The sequence below is a fragment of the Dama dama genome, chromosome 27 (genome assembly GCF_033118175.1).
Source record: "Dama dama isolate Ldn47 chromosome 27, ASM3311817v1, whole genome shotgun sequence".
Taxonomy (NCBI): domain Eukaryota; kingdom Metazoa; phylum Chordata; class Mammalia; order Artiodactyla; family Cervidae; genus Dama; species Dama dama.
In genome coordinates, this window is record NC_083707.1 from 51,969,206 (window position 1) to 51,990,290 (window position 21,085).

At 40.8% G+C, this 21,085-nt stretch overlaps 1 protein-coding gene and 1 long non-coding RNA gene across 2 annotated transcripts in view; one reads left to right on the forward strand and one right to left on the reverse strand.

The window, feature by feature from the left end:
* Window positions 1–262: 262 nt before the first annotated feature.
* The window catches only part of DCC (DCC netrin 1 receptor), a 1,105,239-nt gene continuing 1,084,416 nt past the window's right edge, over window positions 263–21,085 (forward strand). The window contains exon 1 of the mRNA XM_061130661.1: window positions 263–679. Coding sequence (XP_060986644.1) covers window positions 547–679 — 133 coding nt within the window. The 5' untranslated portion in view covers window positions 263–546. The remainder of the gene's footprint in view (window positions 680–21,085) is intronic.
* LOC133047590 (uncharacterized) lies at window positions 7,173–9,543 on the reverse strand. Its single transcript, XR_009690789.1, has 3 exons — window positions 8,538–9,543; window positions 7,736–7,818; window positions 7,173–7,254 (listed from the first exon to the last, which is right to left on the reverse strand). It is a non-coding gene; the product is annotated as an uncharacterized LOC133047590 (long non-coding RNA).

Genomic DNA, 21,085 nt, shown 5'->3' on the forward strand with positions numbered 1-21,085 from the left:
TTCATGAATCACTGTCTTTATTCTTGAAGAGAGAAGAAAGTTCTTCTGGGTAAGCTGACCGTAACCATCATGAGGGTGACCTCAGTGTTTTTGGCCCAGGTTCAGGCTTGCAGCCCATCTTCACAGAGGATTGTAGTGCTTTTAATGCGGGACAGTATTTGACAAACCCCAGATGCACATAGGAAGGAGGCAGTCAAGGGGTGGAGGATGCTGGGCTCGAAACTGGTACAGGAGGATGAAAATAGCAAAACCCCCTTGATTGGATAAGTTGATCACCTCTAAGCCCCGCCCCCTGCCCTGGACCCAGTCTTTCACAGTGACGCCAGTCACGCCTGTCCACTTTAGGAAAGCTTATGCCTCAAAACCTAAAGCCATACTTGGAAATGTTTCTTCTGGAAAGTCCGTTACTAATGAGCAAAGTTCTGGGAAAATTCGAGTTGTTTTCCAAGCCTTCCAGTGTTGGAAATGCAGTTCCCTAGATGGTCCTGTTGTTTTTAGAAGCTGCTTTCTGCTTTGAGCTTAGGGGCTCATGGTTCAGTGGAAAGGATGCTCTGGACTTCTGGAATATGTGGGCTCCAGCCACGCTGCCAGGATTATGGTTGTCAGAAGCCCCCAGCCCTTCGTGCCTGGCTCTCAGCTCACCTTTTAGAGGAAGACTGGGGCAGCCTGGACTTCCATGGTTTGCTTTTTTTTTTTTTAATAATTTTTATTTTATATTGAAGTATAATTGATTTACAGAATTATGTTAGTTTCAGGTATATAGCAGAGTTTTCAAGTTATATATATATATATATACATACACACATATATTTACATATATATACACATAATATCTAATTCAGATTCTTTTACCATATAGGTTATTACAAAGTACTGAGCAGAGTTCCTTGTGCTAAACAGTATGTCTTTGTTCATTATGTTTTATACACAGTTCTGTATATATGTTAATCCCAACCTCCTAATTTACCTGCCCCCTACCTTTCCGCCCAATAAGTTTTCTAAGTCTGTGAGTCTGTTTCATTTAACATACTACATCACCTTCCTCCATGTTTAACTTGAAGTCACTTATCTTCCTCTAGGGCCTCTGTTTACTTTGTCAATGGAGTCTTTCTGGCCAGAGACTCAATTGGTCCTATAAATTAACTTTGAAATAGTGAGCGAGGAGGATCCACCAAAGCACCATCCACTTTCTTCTGATGTATTTCTCAGGTCCAGCAAAGAGCCTGAATTCAGCTGACAGGTCACATTTTGTTTTAAATCAATGGATATGGTCTTGCTAAAAACTTTGCTGTCTCCAAGGTGCTTTGGGATTAATCCTATTGAACCCTTTATGGGAACAACTTAAGCAGAAGAAAATCTCTTCAACGTTTTGTCCTTAAATTCTAATAGGCTTATCAGAGAAAAATAATAAAGCAATTCATACAACATTACCATACTGGTGTGGAGAGATAAGGGGGTGTAAGAAGAAGGTGGACACGGTGGTCAAGAGGACAGGAGATTTTAAGACTTATCAAGAGAAGAATACAGGGAAAAGTCCAGGATTCCAGACAAACCAACTTTTCAGGCATCCTCTCTGCCTTCTCCATGTCTGCTGATTTCAAACCTGTTGGAAACATCAGTTTAAGAAGTCTAGTTTGAGATAGTAGTGAATTTAAATGTCAGGCCGTAGGGTCTCTTGACCTTGGCTTCAGTCTTGGTGAAAAAAGCAAACCTTTCTGTCCCCCACTGAACTCACTGAAGCTGTGTAGAGTTGCAGGATTTCATAGGTCAGGAAGTGGAGGTCCAGAGATGTGAAGTCAGTTGTCCATGACCCCACAGCTTGCTAGAGAGACCCAGGAAACAACTCAGATCTCTACCCCTCCAGCTGGTTCTTCCCTTCGGTGCTCTCTAGGCTCAAAGAGCCCAGGCAATGACTTTCAAATTAGGTTTTGGAGGACAATGGAATGGGGTCTCCAGACTGGTTTTCTTTACTCTGTTGCTTAATGGGCTTCACCATTTGGTCTTTAATATTCTCATTTCCTGAATTGGTGTTCACTAAAGTTTGTGGTGGTTGTTCAGTCGCTCAGTCGTGTCTGACTCTTTGTGACCCCATTGCCTGCAGCACACCAGCCTTCCCTGTCCTTCACCAACTCCCGGAGCTTGCTCAAACTCATGTCTATTGAGTCAGTGATGCCATCCAACCATCTCATCCTCTGTCGTCCCCTTCTCCTCCTGCCCTCAAGCTTTCCCAGCATCAGGGTCTTTTCCAATGAGTGGGCTCTTTGTGTCAGGAGGGCAAAGTATTGGAGCTTCAGTTTTAGTCAATTATGCCTCTGCTATTGATATTCTTCTTTAGGCTTTCTCTAATTTGAATAAGAACCCATAGAGAAGTTCTGCGGGAACTGAACTCAGCTTTAAACATGCTGCTGCCAGCTCCCCACCCCCATAGTAAAATGTGAAGAAGCTGATGTTGAATCACAGGCATTCTGGCTGGCAAACCAGGAAATGCTTGATCTGCCTGCAGTTTACTTTCCCCGTATCTAGAGATAGATAATACTTAAGCAATTTTATGGGAATGTTTTAAGGCCTTTCTACTGACTTCCAGATGGAAAATAGAATGCGTTCTAGACACATTCAAATTCAGTAGTAAAGCATCAGGGTAAAGCTAATATGAAAATAACCATTTGCAAGAAAATGAACACAAAGCTCCCACAGTGGCAGAAAATAATGTGTGCAAGGTGGATAATAAATAATACCATTAAACCCTTGTATCATTCCCGCTTTCTGTCAAGGTAAAAGACTCGATATTTATAGCTGGGCCTGTAATTACTTTTGTGCTTGAAACAGGAAAAAATTGGGTTGGTGAAGCAGGAAGGTATGAGCCAAGTGTTTTGGTTTCTTTTTTTTTCTCCCCCTGTGGAGGTGGAGGTAGAGATGGAATGAGGTTTCATTTTCCTGAAAATAGAAGGGAGTTCTTATTGCCTCTTCTTTCTGCCTGCCTCCCAAGAAAGGAAGAGTTGTTCCATTTCAGTCATTAGGAAAGATTCTTGGGCTTTCCAAGCTATGTGGTAAGGAGATTATAGAAGAGGGTGTGGATAAAAGAGGTGGGGTGGTTAGAATTAAGGGAAGGTTTGTAGAACAAAGGACATATGTTAATTAAAGGTAATAATTCTAAATTTCCCCAGTGTCTTTCTGTCTAGCAGACAGATTGTTGTTTAGTCGCTAAGTCGTATGTGATTCTTTTGTGACCCCATGGACTGTAACCCACCAGGCTCCTCTGTCCATGGAATTTTCCAGGCAAGAATACTGGGGTTGGGTGCCCTTTCCTTCTCCAGGTATCGTCCTGACCCAGGGATCGAACCAGCATCTGCAGCATTGGCTAGCAGGTTGTATATCACTGAGCCACCAGGGAAGCCTCAGCCAGATAGATTACTTGCAACTATTAGAGCTCGGATCTTAATTTCAATCAGGGTTCTACCCCCGTCAGTCCCATTCCCACCCTACTCTACCTTCTATGATCATCCATATTTTAAATAAAATCATTGGACTTAATTTTAGCAGGAAGACTCGTTCTCTTCCAGATAGCAATTGCATGCACGCTTTCGAAAGAACTTTGATACTGTCTTGAAAGATCTGAATCCTTAACCAACCAACCTAAGGAAAGCTCTAGAGATAGATACAAGCCAGCCGTCTCACCAAAGTCAGCTTTCTTACCTACAGCACAATCTCAGTGAAAATCAAAATTGTCCTCTGTGAGTTTCAAGGCTAAAAATGAGATGCTTGTAGCTTTGGCACCTGAGAGCTTCAACCATAGTTTATATTCCATAAATGTAGATAGGTTGTCTCTTTTCCCTTTTGTTCTTTTTCTTTTCTTTCTGACAGAAACCATTTGAAGTTTTATTTCAAATCATCTGGTTTGTCTGCGTAATGAACCTCAGATTGAGACTCGCGATCATTTTAAGGGGAGTGTGTGTGTGTGTGCGCGCTCACGCATTTGTGTGTCTTCCTGTTGATGTTTAATTAAGCTGATGTGAAGTGCTCTCTGAGCCAAAGACAGTGGTTTTTCCTTTACTCATTTAATGTTGCACAGATAGGGTGAGCCTCTCATTTGTATAATCTGTCATGTAATACCATTGCCTTTTAAGCATGCTGGCTTAGTCAAAAGCATTCATTTAGATGGGGATAAAAATTTAATTACACCCTTTGACCTTTACACATCTGTTGGAGATGATGTAGTGTCTTGGGGAGACGGCATTAAATGAGCAATGTTTCCATCCTAGTTCTGGGTCTGCTTGTAACTGGCTGGGTGACTTTGGATAAGCCACTTCCCCTGAACACCACAGTCGGTTAACTGTAAAAAACCTCATAGTAGAATTTTATTTCCCAATCAATTAAACTCTGGTGGTAAGATGGGCTACGTAGAACTTATAACCTAAGCATGAGAATCATGTAAATGTCACTTATGAGTGCCTTGGGGAAAACAGTAGAGAACAAACTAAAAGTATGATAGGATGAAGTTTTGCTTCTGTCTTTTAGTTGTACGTGATAAAAGCCCGATTTTAACAAGTATAACAAAAATAGTGGACTTATGAGCCAACCATTTCCATGGCAGTCTTCATAACATGAAGCCATCGTGGCCTCAGAACTTGGTAGATCAGGCATTTGTGATGCTAGGATTTTCCATCTTTGGTGCCCCCTGCAGTTTGGATTCATCCTGTCTTATGATGTGAGTCAGTCGCTCAGTCGAGTCCGACTCTTTGCAACCCCATGGACTGTTGCCAGCCAGGCTTCTCTTACAATGAGTCAGCATGTTCCACCAGGTATAGTACTGGTGGCTGATGCCTCTTCATGGCTGATGCCGCTTGTTTTAATGCAGCTTAAATCTTCATTTTCTGAAAAGGAATTGACTTGATGTTGAAGCCTCCCAAATCTTGAGAAGAGGTTGGATTCTGGTATGGTTAGATGTGTGGCCCTATAGCCATGAACAGAGTCACCCTGTAGTAATATGAAGGATGGGGGAGGGCTAGCATCTTTTTTGCCCATTCATATTACCATCTTCTCGACTGGATGTCAGAGCTTCCCAGTATCCCATTATTGAGCCCCAGCAGGAAGCATCTTATACTATGAACATTATCTTTCTTCCTGTCTTAGATGAAATATGCCTTTTCCTTTGTCCTGAATCCTCAGATCCAAGTTTTCTGCTAGGCTAATCTGATAAATTAATCCCTGCTGAGGGATTTTTGGTTAATCATGACTTAAGGAGCTAATACTCTCATGGGTGCATTCTCACAGAAGCCTGCAACATCTTTAATTGTAGGAGGAATATTCAGTTTTTACCGAACACATAGTACATGCAAGGAAAGCAGTGTGCTAGAAATGTGCGTCTTGCACAGGCAGTTGAGGTATGGCTTGTTGGTGTGGGAAGGAAGCTTGTTGGCCCTGGTATGAGATTGCTAACACTAGGCATTATCTTTAGGAAAGCTGGTTGACTTCTTTTCCTCAGTTTCTCCCTTTGACAGTGGCGGGTATCATAATAACTACCTCATAGGGTTGTTGATGAAAATTAAGCAACTTGTATGCAAATGTGTGTGATGCTTAGCACAATATCAGACTCCCTGTAAAGGTCCATTGATTCTGCATTTTAAATGCTAAAACATATATAGATTATCTTTGCTTAAGAGGATGGATTTCATTTGCCTACTCAACCCATATTTCTCAAGTAAGCTCTTCTTTTACTGCTTATGTTAGGAAAGTCATCTACCACCAAAAAGGCGCTTCATCATTTTGGAGAATCTAAGCACCCTGTGATCATTTTATTCTTTGTCCTTTGGTGTTTTGTTTTGTTTCTTTGTTTTGTACTATGTGCCTCGCGGAGATCTTAGTTCCTTGACCAGGGACTGGGGATGAAACCTGTGCCCCCTGCCGTGGAAACATGGAGTCCTAACCACTGGGCCACCAGGGAATCCCCTGTCCCTTGGTCTTAACTTGACATTTCTCCTACAGCTTGTAGTTTATTTAGATACGATTTGGGGAATGTCCCTGGACAATGAAATCTACTCAGCCACCTGTAGATCTTCACTGCGCTCCTGTCTGCCTGCCTTCTTGTTCTCTCTCTTCACTCCCCGCGTCCCCCCACCCCACCATTCTGAGTCTTATTTCAAGCGGTGCTCTCTTCTTCACACACTAATTCCAAAATTATGGTTGTTAGCTAATCCATTCAAGTGCAATTTGAGTACAAATGCAGGCAAATTTTCCTGTTAAATTTTATATTTTCTCTATCAACATAGCTAAAAGAAAAAAAAATCAATAGAGAAAATGAAGACCTCTGAACCTAAAGTGAATCTCTGAAGACCACTTTCTGTCTTGGGTTCTGAGCTCTGTTTTAACCATACTAAAGGAAACTATTTCGTAAACTGTTTTTGTTCTCAGATCTGAGTTATTTCTTAATTGGTACCAAATCCTATGCTTATGATAGAATCCATCAATCATAAAGGATATGCTAACATAAATGGAGCCCTAGGTCTATGCTACATATTCCATATAGTTCTCTTCACAGCATAGTCACATGTGTTAATAACCCTAAGACTCAGAGCAGTGAAAAACTTTCCCCCTGAAAAAAAGAATTTTTTCTGAAGTCGCATAGGCAGTGAGTATGCAAACTGAGATTTGGACCCAGATTCCAGTGTTAGTTGCTCAGTCGTGTCTGACTCTTTGTGACCCACAGACTGCAGCCTGCCAGCCTCCTCTGTCCATGGAATTTTCCAGGCAAGAATACTGGAGTGGGTTGCCATTTCCTTCTCCAGGGGATCTTCCCGACCCAGGTGTCGAACCTGGGTCTCCCACATCACAGACAGATTCTTTGTGGTCTGAGCCACGAGAGGAGCCCCAGATTAGCCTAAATCTAAGGGACTTGGTCTGTCTGTTCTGCTGCCCTCATTCAAGGTGGTATCAGCCTAATATTCCAGAAAAAAAGAAAGCATTTCTAATTTATTAAATAGAGACAAACATATGACTACTTCAATTATCCACCTATTCTAATTCATTTGCTTAAAATGAAGATTCTTCTCATGTTTCTTAAGGTTATTAAAGTGAGACAAGGAATATAGCTGTAAATGACCAGCACACATCGCTTGATCTCTTGAGACATTTTCTTCAGGGAAGATCTTATGAAGTTTAAGCTCTTGTGTCAGTAAGCAAACCTGTTCCTCAATAATGCAGTGTTGCAGAGCTGTCCCCAAAGTTTGATGGTCCTGATGGATCTCTTCCTGCCATTTTCTATAAAATAATGATAATAATAGCACCAGTATGATGATGAGCTTGTTGTGAGAAAAAAAGTCATTAATATATTTGTAGAGCAATTAGAACAGTGCCTTGTTCCTGATAAACACTCATAAAGTAATAACTATGCCAATTATTAGAAATTCAAGGAGGTTTTATGAATGTCCTTGCTGAATTTACCCTTTGGCAGCCATAAATCTAAAGGGTCTGTCATTTTTGAAGCTGTAATAATTTTATTTGGCTTTCTGCATTGTCAACCAAATTAGCCAATTCACTGTAGTATTCAGGACTTGGGTATACCCAAAGCATGTTTTTTTCAAAATCTTGTTTCTAGACCTAGACATCATTTTCATACACCTATTTTGAGTAGGTCAAATATTTAAGAAAATCTCTTTAAAATTACTAAGAGCAATTTATTCCTCTTTCAAAATTTTTAACACAGTGTATCATGGTAGAGGCTAAATTAAAAATCTATTACCTTTAATGAGTGTGTCCTTGAATATCTCATCTACTCATTTCATGTAGAATGGAGATAATTTTCGTAAGTAAGCTCAGGCACAGCTAAAGAAAGCAAACACACTTATTGAGGTTTAAATATTTTGCTTCATTTTCATGCAAATTAATTTCTTCAAATTCTTAAACTTTCTTAGGCTTACTCAGGTGTTGGTTCAATCTATGGGAATGAAGACTTGACACAAAAAATGCACATATTCTAAGATATGTGCCAGTCTGGTGCTTTGGGGCAAGGCTGTTTTCTCAAGAATTTCCCAAGTTTCCCCTTCTTTGGACATCCACACATCTGACCCCCTTCTGCCTGTCATAAGTAGTCTTGGGACAGTGTTTTCCAGCTTATATCACTTGATGCCTGGTGCTACCATGAGTGGTTTAGACCAAGTTTTTACCTGAACAGGGAAACTTCTATCCCTGCTATGACTATATTCCTACACATCTCTACCCCAGACTAACTCTGATTCCGAAGCAAAGTAAACTCTCCAAAATGTCAGAGTAGTGGCTTTCAGCTTCTGGCTGCCTCTAGCGGTTATGTTTTTAAACCAAAGTTTATACATAATTTTCAAACTCCTTCAGTTGTACAAGGTTTGGCAAAACGTATGTCCAGCACCCCTCCCACATTTTCTTTTATAAGAAATGTTGAGATTAAAGCAGGAACTCTGCTTCCAAATCTGACTCAACTTAGGTTCTCAATGTAGCTCTGGTACTAATGTGTAACCGTGTAGCCTCAGTGACCATATCAGTATAATGGGGATAAATAATACACTCACCACAAGATTGGGAGAAGGCAATGGCAACCCACTCCAGTATTCTTGCCTGGAGAATCCCAGGGACAGAGGAGCCTGGTGGGCTGCCGTCTCTGGGGTCACACAGGGTCGGACATGACTGAAGCGACTTAGCAGCAGCAGCCCCACAAGATTATGCTGGAGGAAAAAGTGAGTACAGCACCTAAAACAAGATCTGAAATGTAGCACGTCCTAGATGAGTAATTTTAACATTATTTCATTTTAGTTAGGTTTATTATATTAAATGCTAGATCTTTTACTAAATTATTACCACAAGTATTGCTGTTCCTCGAAGGTAACTGCTTTCAATTGTTTAGATGATTATTAATATTTTAACATTTATTGTCATATCACGAATTAACATACCCGCATTGCTATTCATTCATTTTTCAGTTTTTGGGATTCAGTTTTATGGAAGATAAGGATTTGGCATTTGGCTCATCCTCTACCTTTGTTCTGTCACACTCAGCCTCCCGTGCATGCAAAGCCACGCTTACTTTCAGACAGCCACGCTCACAAAGCCACACTTACTTTCATTTTTAACCCTCCCAATATGTAGCTAGATTGTAATTTTGATTAGATAGGTATTATTTATCTACCCTATTGTGACCTAGTAAATCTTACTTATCTTTCCATTTCAAACTTTCATTTACTTAATGATATCTGTACCAGCCACTAACTCAACCCATACTATACGCCAATTGTCTAAATCTCCTTTTAAAATATTGAGTTAGCTGGAAAGGTTGCTTGGGTTTACAGGAAAACCTAAACAGACCTTTTGGCTTACCTGATGTTATTGCTACCTAGAAGTCTTCAGTTATCCTCATCTTCTGGAGGAAGCTTCTTCCAGAGCTGTTCTTGACTGATAGCACAGTTATCTTTCTGGGATCCCCCTTCACTTCCATCCTGATGATCCTCTGCCTCTTTGCTGTGTCAGAGCTACCATTTCCTCATCTCTTCGTATTTGTGTCCTAGGGTTACTCTAAAAAAATCATCACAAAAGTAGTGATTGAAAACAGGGGGAATATATTCCCATTCAGTTCTGGAGGCCAGGCTTCCCAAGTCAAGGTCTTGGCATGGTGCTGCTACCCCCAGGGGTCCAGGACCATCCGCCCTTGCCTCTCGTGGCTTCTGGTGCCTGCGGGTGTGCTTTGCCTCGGTTTTCTTGCAACTCTGGTCTACTGCCCTCTACACGTGGCCATGTCCCAGGTGTCTCAGCCAAATCTGCCTCTGCCTTTCTCATAGGAGGATGGCCTCATCTCAATAGCTTTAACTTAATTATGTCTACAAAGACCCTTTATTCAAATCAAGGTGCATTCACAGGTTCTGGGGGGGAACTATCATGCAGGTGGCCACCATTCAACCCACTATACCCTTGTCTTCCTTTCTCTTGGCAGGTCGTCCAGTCTGGAAAATCATGCCCTCAGTTCTGGAAATGTTCCTGATTTATTTATTTATTTTTAATGAATTCCTGTCCTGCATCAGTCACTTTCTGGAACTCCTAATATTTGAATGTTGAACTTCTAGTGTTTTTTTTTTTTTCAATGTTCTTCTGTATTCTCACCCATTTTGTATGTTTTGACCTTTGTGCATTGCTTCTTAGGAGGTCTTTCTCTCACATCTATTTCTGCAATCATATATTTTTCATATCCAAGAGCTCTTTTCTGTTCTGTGAATGTTCCATCTTTGCAGTTTTATATTTTTGTTCAATGGAGGTGATTTCTTCTCATGTCTCTGGAAATATAGATATTTGTCTTACATGTATTTTTTTTCTCAACAGTTTTTCCCCTAAATCAGTTCTCTTTCCTCTGGATTCTTTTACTTTGCTTTTATATTGGGTTGGTCAAAAGGTTCATTTGGGTTTTTCCATCAGATGTTATGAAAACATCTTATGGGCCACATTCCATAACATCTTACAGAAAAACCCAAGTGAACTTTTTTGGCCAACCCAATGTTTCACACTAGTGATTTTCCTTAAATGGGGTTCAGGAATAAAGAAAAGTAACCAACTTTACAACCATATGCCTTCTCATAACTTACTTTTCCTTCATTCTGTTTAAAACTAAATTCTGTTCCCCTGGCTTGAAAGTAATAATTATCAAGACTGTCTTCTGCAGTCTTCTCCTTCTTGGGGTTTGGTTGATCTTTGCCCCTGTCTTTCTTAGGCTCAGAGCAGAGAGGTCTCTGCTTTTGGTTGGTCATAGCTCCTCCTGGCATTATTTTTTATTTTCCTGTAAACTGTTTTGCCTGAGAGGAGTGATGGAACCTCAATACCCTCTCTAGGAAGATCTCAAGTAGTCTTATCCTGTTCCCAGTCAGCATTCCTTCATCAGCTTCTGCTCTGGTGCAATTTAGTGGAAACGTCAGTGTCGCAGTAGTCAGAATACATGGAAACTGGCCAGATTCTATTACCAACAGTCCTTAAGGTCAGAGGGCAAATTTTCTTGTTCCCCTCACCCCCCCCCCCCAAATTAACTGGTTTTGGTGATGTCATAGGTTCTTTTTTTCCTCTGACCTTCTGTGATATTATGTGATGCTCCTGTTATTCTGGCCTTTGAGACTTATTAGCATGAAGATCCCACATGATGACGACTGATCTGTCCTACTACTGAAGCCAGTAACAGTCTCTCTTGTAACATGACATGCCATTTTTGTTTTTTTTTGTTGTTTTTTCCCCGTGGTTCTGGAACTAGACTGTATGGTGCTGAGCGGTCTTGACAGTCAGCTTAAATTAATAAAGAAATATGGTAACTGACAGGGGGTCCCACACTGAAGGCGCTGAGAAGATTGCAATAGTTCCAGCGGTGTGGAAATGGTTCTTAACTTTTTTTAAAACCATGGAATACCGCAGCAGGCGGATGCTTATAGATTAATAATCACTTTGCAACGCTGTGGGAGAGCAGTTATCCGTCATTGCAATATGGATGGCATTGCCAGAGAGCATTTTAGGAGGTTTGAATGCAGAATGCACTGAGACGGCAGCAGGAAAAGAGTTATTTCTCCCGTCCTATGAGATGTATTTTAGTCTAGCAGATAAATTGTATCATTAGGCGTTTTTATGCACTGTCTGGCTGTGTGTTGGCACTGATAGCTTTAACTCACCCCGGCCCCATCACGAGGTGCTGTGGCACAAATGGCAACTCGTGTTGAGGCTCAGCAGACTTGAGGGGGATAGTGGAAAATGAGCAGAATCTCTTCCTACTGAAACATTCGTACCCCCAAAGAGAAGAGAGTGCTTTGGTAGTTCTGGCTTACTAGTAAAGGAGAGATATATAATGACATAGAAATTTGGAAAACAACAGTACATTATTATGAGTATTTCATTTGGTATATTTTATTATAGTGCAATGAAAATTCCAGAATACATCAAGGCATACCAAATATTTAGAGTTCAAATAGCAACAAGCAATTTTTTGAAGTTTTATTGATTTTTTTTTTTTTTTTACAATATTGCTTCTGCTTTGTGTTTTGGTGTTTTGGCTGCAAGGCACACGGGGTCTTAGCTCCCCAACCAGGCAGCGAACCTACACCCCCTATATTGGAAGATGAAGTCTTAACCACACTACCACGGGGAAGTCCCCAGAGCATATTTAAATGGCAGAATAGGAATGTAGTTAAACATGCGAAACAACCTTTTTTTCCAAACGAAAAATGATAATTCAACAATGACTATGATTTACAAAGTTAATAAAAAATAGGATGGATAATTTTTCTTTGAAAATAAATTTTATATTACAAAGTAATATAATTTGGGGATATAAAATGCAAGCACACAAGAACAGAAGAAAAATAAACACACACTAGTACTACTTTTCCATCCTTTCCGAGATGGGAATTATTTTCCAACCTATTTTACAAGGTGGTAGATAATAGTCTACACTAAGCTTCCCTGGTGGCTTAGTGGTAAAGAATCTGCCTGCCAATGCAGGAGACATGGGTTCGATCCCTGAGTCAGGAAGATCCCCTGAATGAAAGAACTAGCAACCTACTCCAGTATTTTTGCCTGGGAAATTCCGTGGGCAGAGGAGCCTGATGGGGTACAGTCCATAGGGTCAAAGAGTCGGACACGACTTAATGACTAAACAATAACAAAGATAATGGTTGAGAGCAGTGTTTCTCAAACTTTAGTGGGCATCAGAATCGCCTGGAGGGTTTGTTAAATGCAAATGGGAGACACACCAGGGTCTGTGATTCAGGAGGCCTGTGTGGGGTCCCATTTCTAATAAACTCCAACAGATGCCTATACAAGTGGTATGCAGGTCAGTGATATGAGTAGCAAGGATAGAATTCAGAGTTATGGATTCCTAAAGGTGGACCTCATGCCTTCATGTAGCCCTCCAGTGATTCTGCAACATAGAAAACAGTTGATCTGTACCAATTAATCAAATGGATTTGTATGACTTCCTGGAACACACTGCGTGATAGCAAAGAGACAATCACTGAAGCCGCCTGTTTCCCCTTTAATCACCACAGATGGAAAATCTAGTTACGCGACCATGGGAACCGGGAAGAATGCGCTCAGGCCTAGAGAATGTGTCCCTGGCTCATTTTCTTTCATTACCATGTTTTACTCATCAGAAACATAGAGTATGGACCACAAATCTGTGAGCCTTATATCTGTTAATTATTGACTAGAGGAAGGCTTTATGGCAAATGGTGGGTTTCAGCTCTAATAAATAATGGGGTTGGTTCTGCCCAATGACAGATGTGTGTAATTCTCATTAAAGTCAGTGGCAGTTACACAAGAGCATCAAAGCAGAACGGTGTCTTTTACAGAATGTTCTGATTTGGTAAATTACTCACTCTCTCTCAAATAGAGGAGACATATGCTATTGTTCTCTGTGGGGAACAGGGAAAACTCTTTTAGGCAGGATGCAGTTTCATATTTTAGACTTAGAATGCACAGCTCAGAGACCACATGAAATGCTTTCACCCAGAAACCTTTAAACAGACAGGAGTTAATAGCTGTACTGAAGATGCTTCCAGAACCATGCTTCGGATGGGGAGAGTTAGTGGGTGACTGGATTGAATATCTGCTTACCTCTGATTTTCTGAATATCAGATGAATTCAGTAGTCCTTGCTGAACTGTGACAATAGTCACTGTTTCATCACTATGAGTAACAAAGAAATCTAAAGGGCTTTCTTCATCACTGTAAAATATATCATAGATGCAGCTAGAAAGGCTGATGGGTGATAAATATTCTTCCCTGGTGGCTCAGATTATAAAGAATCTGCCTGCAATGTGGGAGACCTCAGTTTGATCCCTGGGTCAGGAAAATCCCCTGGAGAAGGGAATAGCAACCCACTCCAGCATTCTTACCTGGAGAATTCCATGAACAGAGGAGCCTGGAGGGCTACAGTCCGTGGGGTTGCAAACAGTCGGACACGACTGAGCAACTAACACTTTCACTTTCACTTGGACGCTCTTAAACTGAGTTCTCATCCTCAATTTATCATGGAGACTGTCTGTACTTCTAAAGTGCTTCAGTTACCAACAGCATCTATAAAACTGAGAGAATACTTTCTGCCCAGTCTGTCTCCCTGGGATGCTGTGATCAATAAGAGTGGAAAGCATGTTGAAATGATAAAAAGTACTAAATTAATTAGAAGAATAAACATTAGAGGAAGCATGCAAATACCCACTGTAATGGCCCTTAGACAATTACATAAACCTCTACTCCCTGACCACCAGGAGAGTCAGCATATGAATCTCCTTTGAGATATAGTTCGTCTTTTGGAGCCAGAGAAGATCTTCCCTAGCATCACATATTTAATCACCAAAGATGATGGCACAGTTTGGATACCATGTGTATTTGACCAACTGTCCCTCTCTCAGCCAAATGTTTCTTTAATTCTTAATCAGCATTGTATCTTCCTTGGTTTCAGAATAGAAGGGGGGTGCTCTAAAAGGAAAGAAACAAAAAGGCAATTTTGTGTATATTCTTTGTTGGTTAGTTCTACCACCTTTCTTACTTTTCTCAGAATTATTCCTCATTTCTTGAGACTCCCGTTTAGTTAACTACGTTTCTTCAGATGCTCCGGTACTATAATCATCCACAGTTTCTAACAAAAATATAGCCAGATGTAGCTGATTAAATACAATTTAATTTAAAAGTAAACCTCAAACTTCCGTGAAGCAGTGGAAACAAAGGGAAGGGGAAACAAAGAGAAGGGGAAACAGTCAATGTTTTTTTTTTTCTTTCATCCAGTATTAATATGCAAAAGCATGTTAATACATACTCTCTAAAGGGGAACATGTGACGGGGAAACAGGTTGGAGGATGCTTAATGTGTTCAACGCTGGTATTGATGTAGGATAACGTATAGGGAGAAACGAGAAAGGAAAATGCATCCATGAAACCAGATTTGACTGCTGCCTCACCTGTTTCTATAGAAGTCTTCGTGTGGATGGCACCTAACTGGCACGGACTACTGTTAAATCTGTGGGATACTCCAAATGTACTTGGGAATGCGGTACAAGTCTTATCCTATAGACACTGAAGCTTCATTACTATTCAAATGCCAAGTTTTGAGCTCCAGAGAAGCCACCTGCCACTTAACTGCTGTTTCTAGGCAGGAGGCAGGTCTAAGACTGCTTTCTCGAAGCAGGGGGCTTGGGGGTCCAAGAAGTTCACTGTGCTCTCGGCATACCCCCAGTGTGGAAAGGGTGTCTGCGGGGTATATGGTATTAGAGCTTTGGTTCATCTCAGGGGAAATTTGGAAAAGAGGAATTCGTGACAAGACGTTAAAAAGCCACTGCCTCCTCCTCCTTCCTCTTTCTAGTCCTTGTCCTTCTATCCTTCCTTCCTCCTCTGTCTCCTCTCCTTCCCTCTCCCCTTCCTACCACCCTTCCTCTCCTGCTCCCCGTCCTCCTCTGCCTCTCCCCACTCCTCCTCCTCTTCCTCTTCCTCCTTTTTATTTTAGAGCTCTGAAACTTGCGGTGTCATGATTAAATCTCTCTGATAGTACACTGACACTACCCCCCACCACCTCCCCACCCTCACCAACCTTAACCCTTGTACAGTATTTTTCAAATATTCACGGACCCATGACTCCCTGGTTAAATTGCTCACTCTGATTCCGTAAGTCTGAGATGGAGATTCTTCACTCAAACAAGCTCCCAGATGATGATGGTGCTGCTGGTTGAAGGAAGGCCTCTATGACTTTAGGAATAGTATGGGAGTTTAGATTGCTACCAAACCTCTTAGCTCAATCTGGAAAGCTCAGAAAGATTTAAATGGGAAGATCCATATTCTGATTGGATATCACTTTTCTACAAATATTCTTATGCATTGTATAGCCCTTGCATTATTAAGTAAGGTTTTGATACTAAATGTATAAGACAGGCAAAATAAAACTAAATACATGAAGGAAGATAGAAATAAACATTGCTTGGTGAGACCTCAGAAATGTGAGAAGTAAATCTGTCATTTGAATGAGAAGAATTGGTTCTCAACAGCCTGCATCTTGGAGAAGGGACACAGTCTTTCCTGGCCTTGATCCTGCTCACTGCTGCTAGGAGAGCTCTGCCTTTTTAGCTGTTACATTCACAGTGGATACTTTCATTAATAGGTCCCACATGGTTGCAGATGTAAAGGATGCTGCCCCCAGCAACATGGATGAAACTAGAAATTGTCATACTAGTGAAGAAAGTCGGAGAAGGAGAGATATCATATGACATTGCTTATATGCAACATCTAAAAAAGAAATGATACAAATGAGCTTGCAAAACAGAAACAGACTCACAGACTTAGAGAACAAACTTATGGTTGCTGGGGGGTGGGGGATGGGAGGAAGGGATCGTTAGGGAGTTTGGGGTCGGTATTTAAAATAGATAACCAACAAGGCCCCAGTGCACAGCCCAGGGAACTCCGCTCGTTGTTGTTTGGCAGCCGGGATGGGAGGGGAACTTGGGGGAGAATGGGTAGATGAATATATATGGCTGAGTCCCTCTGCTGTTCGCCTGGAACCGTCACGGCAATGTTAATTGGCTATATGCCAATACAAAGTAAAAAGTTAAAAACATAGAGAATGTTACCCCCTGTTCAAGTAAAAATCAAGGTCATCATCACTCTGTGAGACAGGGCACACGCAGGATGGAGGCTTCACCCTGGAGTGAAATCCTCTCCTCTGGATTTCTCGGGTTGACGAGTCTGAGGCCCGACCCTGCTTGTCACCTGGTGTGACCTCGTCCAGCCCATTATCCCTCATGGTATTTGCTGTTGAACAGTCAGCGCGAAGCATGGATGGTCTCTTTTTACAAACATTTATTACAAGCACCATAAACATTTTGACACAATCTTCTTCTTTTATAAGTTTTCTGTAAATATAATTAGAGCAGATATAAATCAAGATGATGGCGGTCCTTCTCCAGTCTTTTGATGTTCCCAGGAGTGCTGTTGGGCTCTTTAATTGCTTCCTAATGTAAAAATATCATTGTTAGGAAAGCATAAATCATGGCAATTTTGCCCCACTAGAGGCTAAAAGCAGCACAAGATGTGGTCATTAAGATATACTAATAGATCTGGCAGTTTCTATAATAGGAGCTTTTAACAAGGTAGAAATAATGACCTGCTACAGTGAAACAAGAGAGAAAATAATGAAGTTTTTTTTTTTCATGCAAAAGAGATCACCTACTTGAAAAGCATTAGCCAGTTAACAGTAAGAGTTTTATTTCCCTTTTTCTTTCTTTTTTTTATTCATTTCCCCCCCTACTCACAGGGTAGCTTGTGAAATATTGGGCTGACCAGAAACTTTGTTTTGGTTTTCCTATAAGGTGTCAGGGAAAAAGCTGAAGAACTTTTGACTGGCTCAGTACAACTCTGGATTAAGAATAGCTTCACACCTTGTAAGAACCAGCAGGGTCTTTAGTTTGGCACTTAATTCCTTTGCTTTCATGGCCAGAAAACTGAGAGTGAGACAGATAAAATAGCTGGTCTTAGCTAGTCGGGAGCAGAGCTGGAGCTCCAGACCAGGTATCTGCTTCCAGGTAAGTGGCTGTTTACATTTAGCTAGCCTAGTCATTCACCAAAGATTCTCAACAAATTTTAAATGATTAACATTGTTATTTAATATCTCCTTCCCTTTTCCCTGATGTCTGACTTCCGTATTTATTTTTAAGACTTAATCAGAGTTGGACATCACTGATAGTGTTTATTTGGCATAGCAGGAAAATATTTGATTTTGGATAATGAGGAGAAAGATCCCATGCCCCCTTTTGAAGGACAGAGAAAAGATTGTGTTCCCATACCAATACCCATGCTTCCTCATGGCTTCTAAAGTTAAAAGAGGGCTCTGTGTTAAACTGGAGTTGCGTCTTTCAAACCTGATGTTTAGGAGCTCTATGCAGGGGGGAAAAAAAAGCAATTTCCCCCTTGATGCAGATTTAAATCCAATTAGTATTAATTAGAATTATATATACACACAGGAGGTGGGCCACACTGCAGAGGCAAACAACTTCAGTTGTATTTACATCGAGTCTTTCATCAAAGGTTCTCGGAATATTTTCAGCCTATGAATTTTCCTTTCTTATTTTACAAATGTCTTTTTCTCTTTTATTTCTACCCATTTTATTTATTCATTAGTGGAACACCTTAGCTTAACACCTAAGCATTAACATAGGTTAAGGCTCTAAGCTAGGTAATAAGGATAGAAGGTGATCATGACCTACTTTTTGTTTTTCCAATGGAATTGATATTCTGGTGGAGGAGAAATACAAAAGTCAGATATGCAGACAAATATGTATATGACTGCAAATTGGGCTGTGATCCATGGAAGGACATGCAGGTGCTGGGAGAGAACAGGTTTTGGTATATTATAGAGTGATCAGAGTACTTCAGATATAGAGAAGAATATTTTTAAAAGGTCATGAGTTAAAGACAAGGTCAGCCTGTTGGGAAGGAGAACGTGTAAATGGTGAAATTGGAGTATAGATAATGAGGGACTCAGAGGCACAGGATGAGGTGAAGAATTGGGCAGGGAGCTGACCCCATATGCCAGGGTGAAGAGTTTGAACTTTTGACTTAACCAAAATAAAAAGTTAGTTGTTAAAGGATTTTAAGCAAAGCTAGGCTTGTGATCCTTGTAACTTTAGGTTTCTCCCTTACAGTGTTGGTTATGTGAATCTGTGTTATGTGATCAAACGGCCTAGTGCTATATGCATTCTTTATGCCATTGTTAATTTCCTGGTTTTGGTATTCACTGTAGTCATGCAGGACACAACTGTTGGGGGAAATGGGGTGAAGGGTATGTGAGGACTTCTCTGTACTGTGTTTGCCGTTTCCGGTAAATCTGCCATTATTTCAAAATTAAAAGTTTTAAATATAGCTCTGCAGATACTTGCAGAGAATGGATTATCATGAGCTCAAGCAGAGATCACTGGGAGGCCATTTCAGTCGTGCTGGTGAGAGAGGTGGAGCATTTGATGTGAGGAATTGGAGAAAGAGAAACTCAAGAATACTCAGGATTTTTGCTTCAGCAGCTGGCTGGATTTACAGCTGCTGTCTGGATTCAAATTGTTGATGTGTATTGGTTTGGTGATGGCTGGGGAAGAATAGAATAGTGGAGGCTCTGATGTTTGGGGTGTATATGAGACATTTAAATGACCATACTTACCTGGAGCTCAAAGAAGTAGTTTAGGAGGTGATGTAAGCTTGACAGTTGACAGGATATGTTGAGAGAAAAAAAGAAGTCTGCCTCAGACCATGCCTTAGGGAAATCCAGTGATTAGAAGTCAAGAGAAAGCAGCATCCAGTGACATAGGATGAAAATCAGGAGAGAATAGTGGTATTTAAACCAAAGGAGGAAATTATTATTTCACAAATGAAGGAGTGAAAGGTTAAGTGGGGAATTAGTGTTCATTAGATTTGGCAGTATATCATTGTGATTATTTTGACCAGAGAAGCTTGGGCTAATGGAGTTGGTGAGCATTAGGAGAAGATATTAAATAGACAACCCTTGAGAAGAGAATCAAGAAATGTAGCCATAGCAGTGGAGAGATGTAGCATCACAGAAGTTGCTTTATGAAAATCAGAACATTTATAAATATTGGTGGAAGCAGTCAGAGTTAAGTGCAAGACTGATAATGCAGGAGAGAGGAGAATCTCCCAAGGTCTTTGGGAAAAGATGGTTCAGGCTGTAGGTATCTCCTTATATGAGAGCATGATCTTAGAAGTAGGGATGGCAGGAAGAGAGGAGAAGAGATAGGACTCTGCAGGTAGCTCCGAGTTTTATTTGTAAAAGATGGAAACATTCAAAATGCATTAATTCTTTTTTCTCACTGGAGTGTGACAGGAGCTGTGAGACCAATAGGAAGTAACATGGGGAAGCTTTAATATGGAGGTGGGGGAGTGGATGTAATATTTTATCATCATGACTAAGAAACTGAGGCTGCTACTGCAGAGTTCTGTTGCCAGACAGGGTGTGAACATTTTCTCCAGAAATGTTCAACTCCTCAGGGAAGACACATGAAAGACACATGATAGAGTACACAGTTAGGCCAGACATGTGCTTCTGCAAAAGAATTGAGGTGCAAGCAGGTGGTGGCATTTGCGAAGTCATCCTCATGTTACCCTGTCAATCGTGACCATCATAGACACCCGGGGCATGAGTGGAAGGGCAATGTTGAGAAAGAGGTTGGGGAGATGGATTCATTTGCTGATCACATCATGGCAGTTCTAGATCATGCAGAGGAAGGACCTGGAAGGGAGAGGAGGGAGAGGGAGGTAGATAAACATATCAGATTAAAAGATAAGGTAAGCAATAAAGCAAATACTTTGGCCAAAGCAATACTTTGGCTACCTGATGTGAAGAGCTGACTCATCTGAAAAGATCCTGATGCTGGGAAAGATTGAGGGCAGGGGGAAAAGGGGACGACAGAAGATGAGATGGCTGGATAGCATCACTGACTTGATGGACATGAGTTTGGGTAAACTCTGGGAGTTGGTGATGGACAGAGAGGCCTGGTGTGCTGTGGTCCATTGGCTCGCAAAGAGTCGGACACGACTGATTGAACTGAACTGAACTGAAGAAATAAAGAATGACTGAGGAAGTTTGATCCTGGCAGTGAAGTTTATAAAAACAACCATCCCCCAGGGTGTTTTGATCATGATATCTGATGGTTTCAAAACTCTAATTTTCCTCTAAGCTCATGTAAGTATAAGATGCCAGCTTGGAAATCAGGAGAAAGAATCATTCTGGAATTGCCATCACACCTGGCAAGCTTACCTGTCCTCCTTTAAGAAACCATTATGATCTTTATTTAGCTAGGTGATTTACTTTTTTTTTGTTTGTTTGTTTCAGGAAATAGGAAATTTGATTTTTTTTCTATAATGTGCTTATATTCCTGAAATTTCTTTAAAAAGAAGTCTGGAAATTTTGATATTATGATCTTACCAGTTAATTTGATGATATTGGCATGATATGTCTTTTTCTGTTTCTAAAATTTGTAGATTTATATGTCTTTAATGTTTAACCAGTCTGATATTCTTAATTGTTTAATTTGGGGAATATTTAGTCCATTGGAACTTGATTAG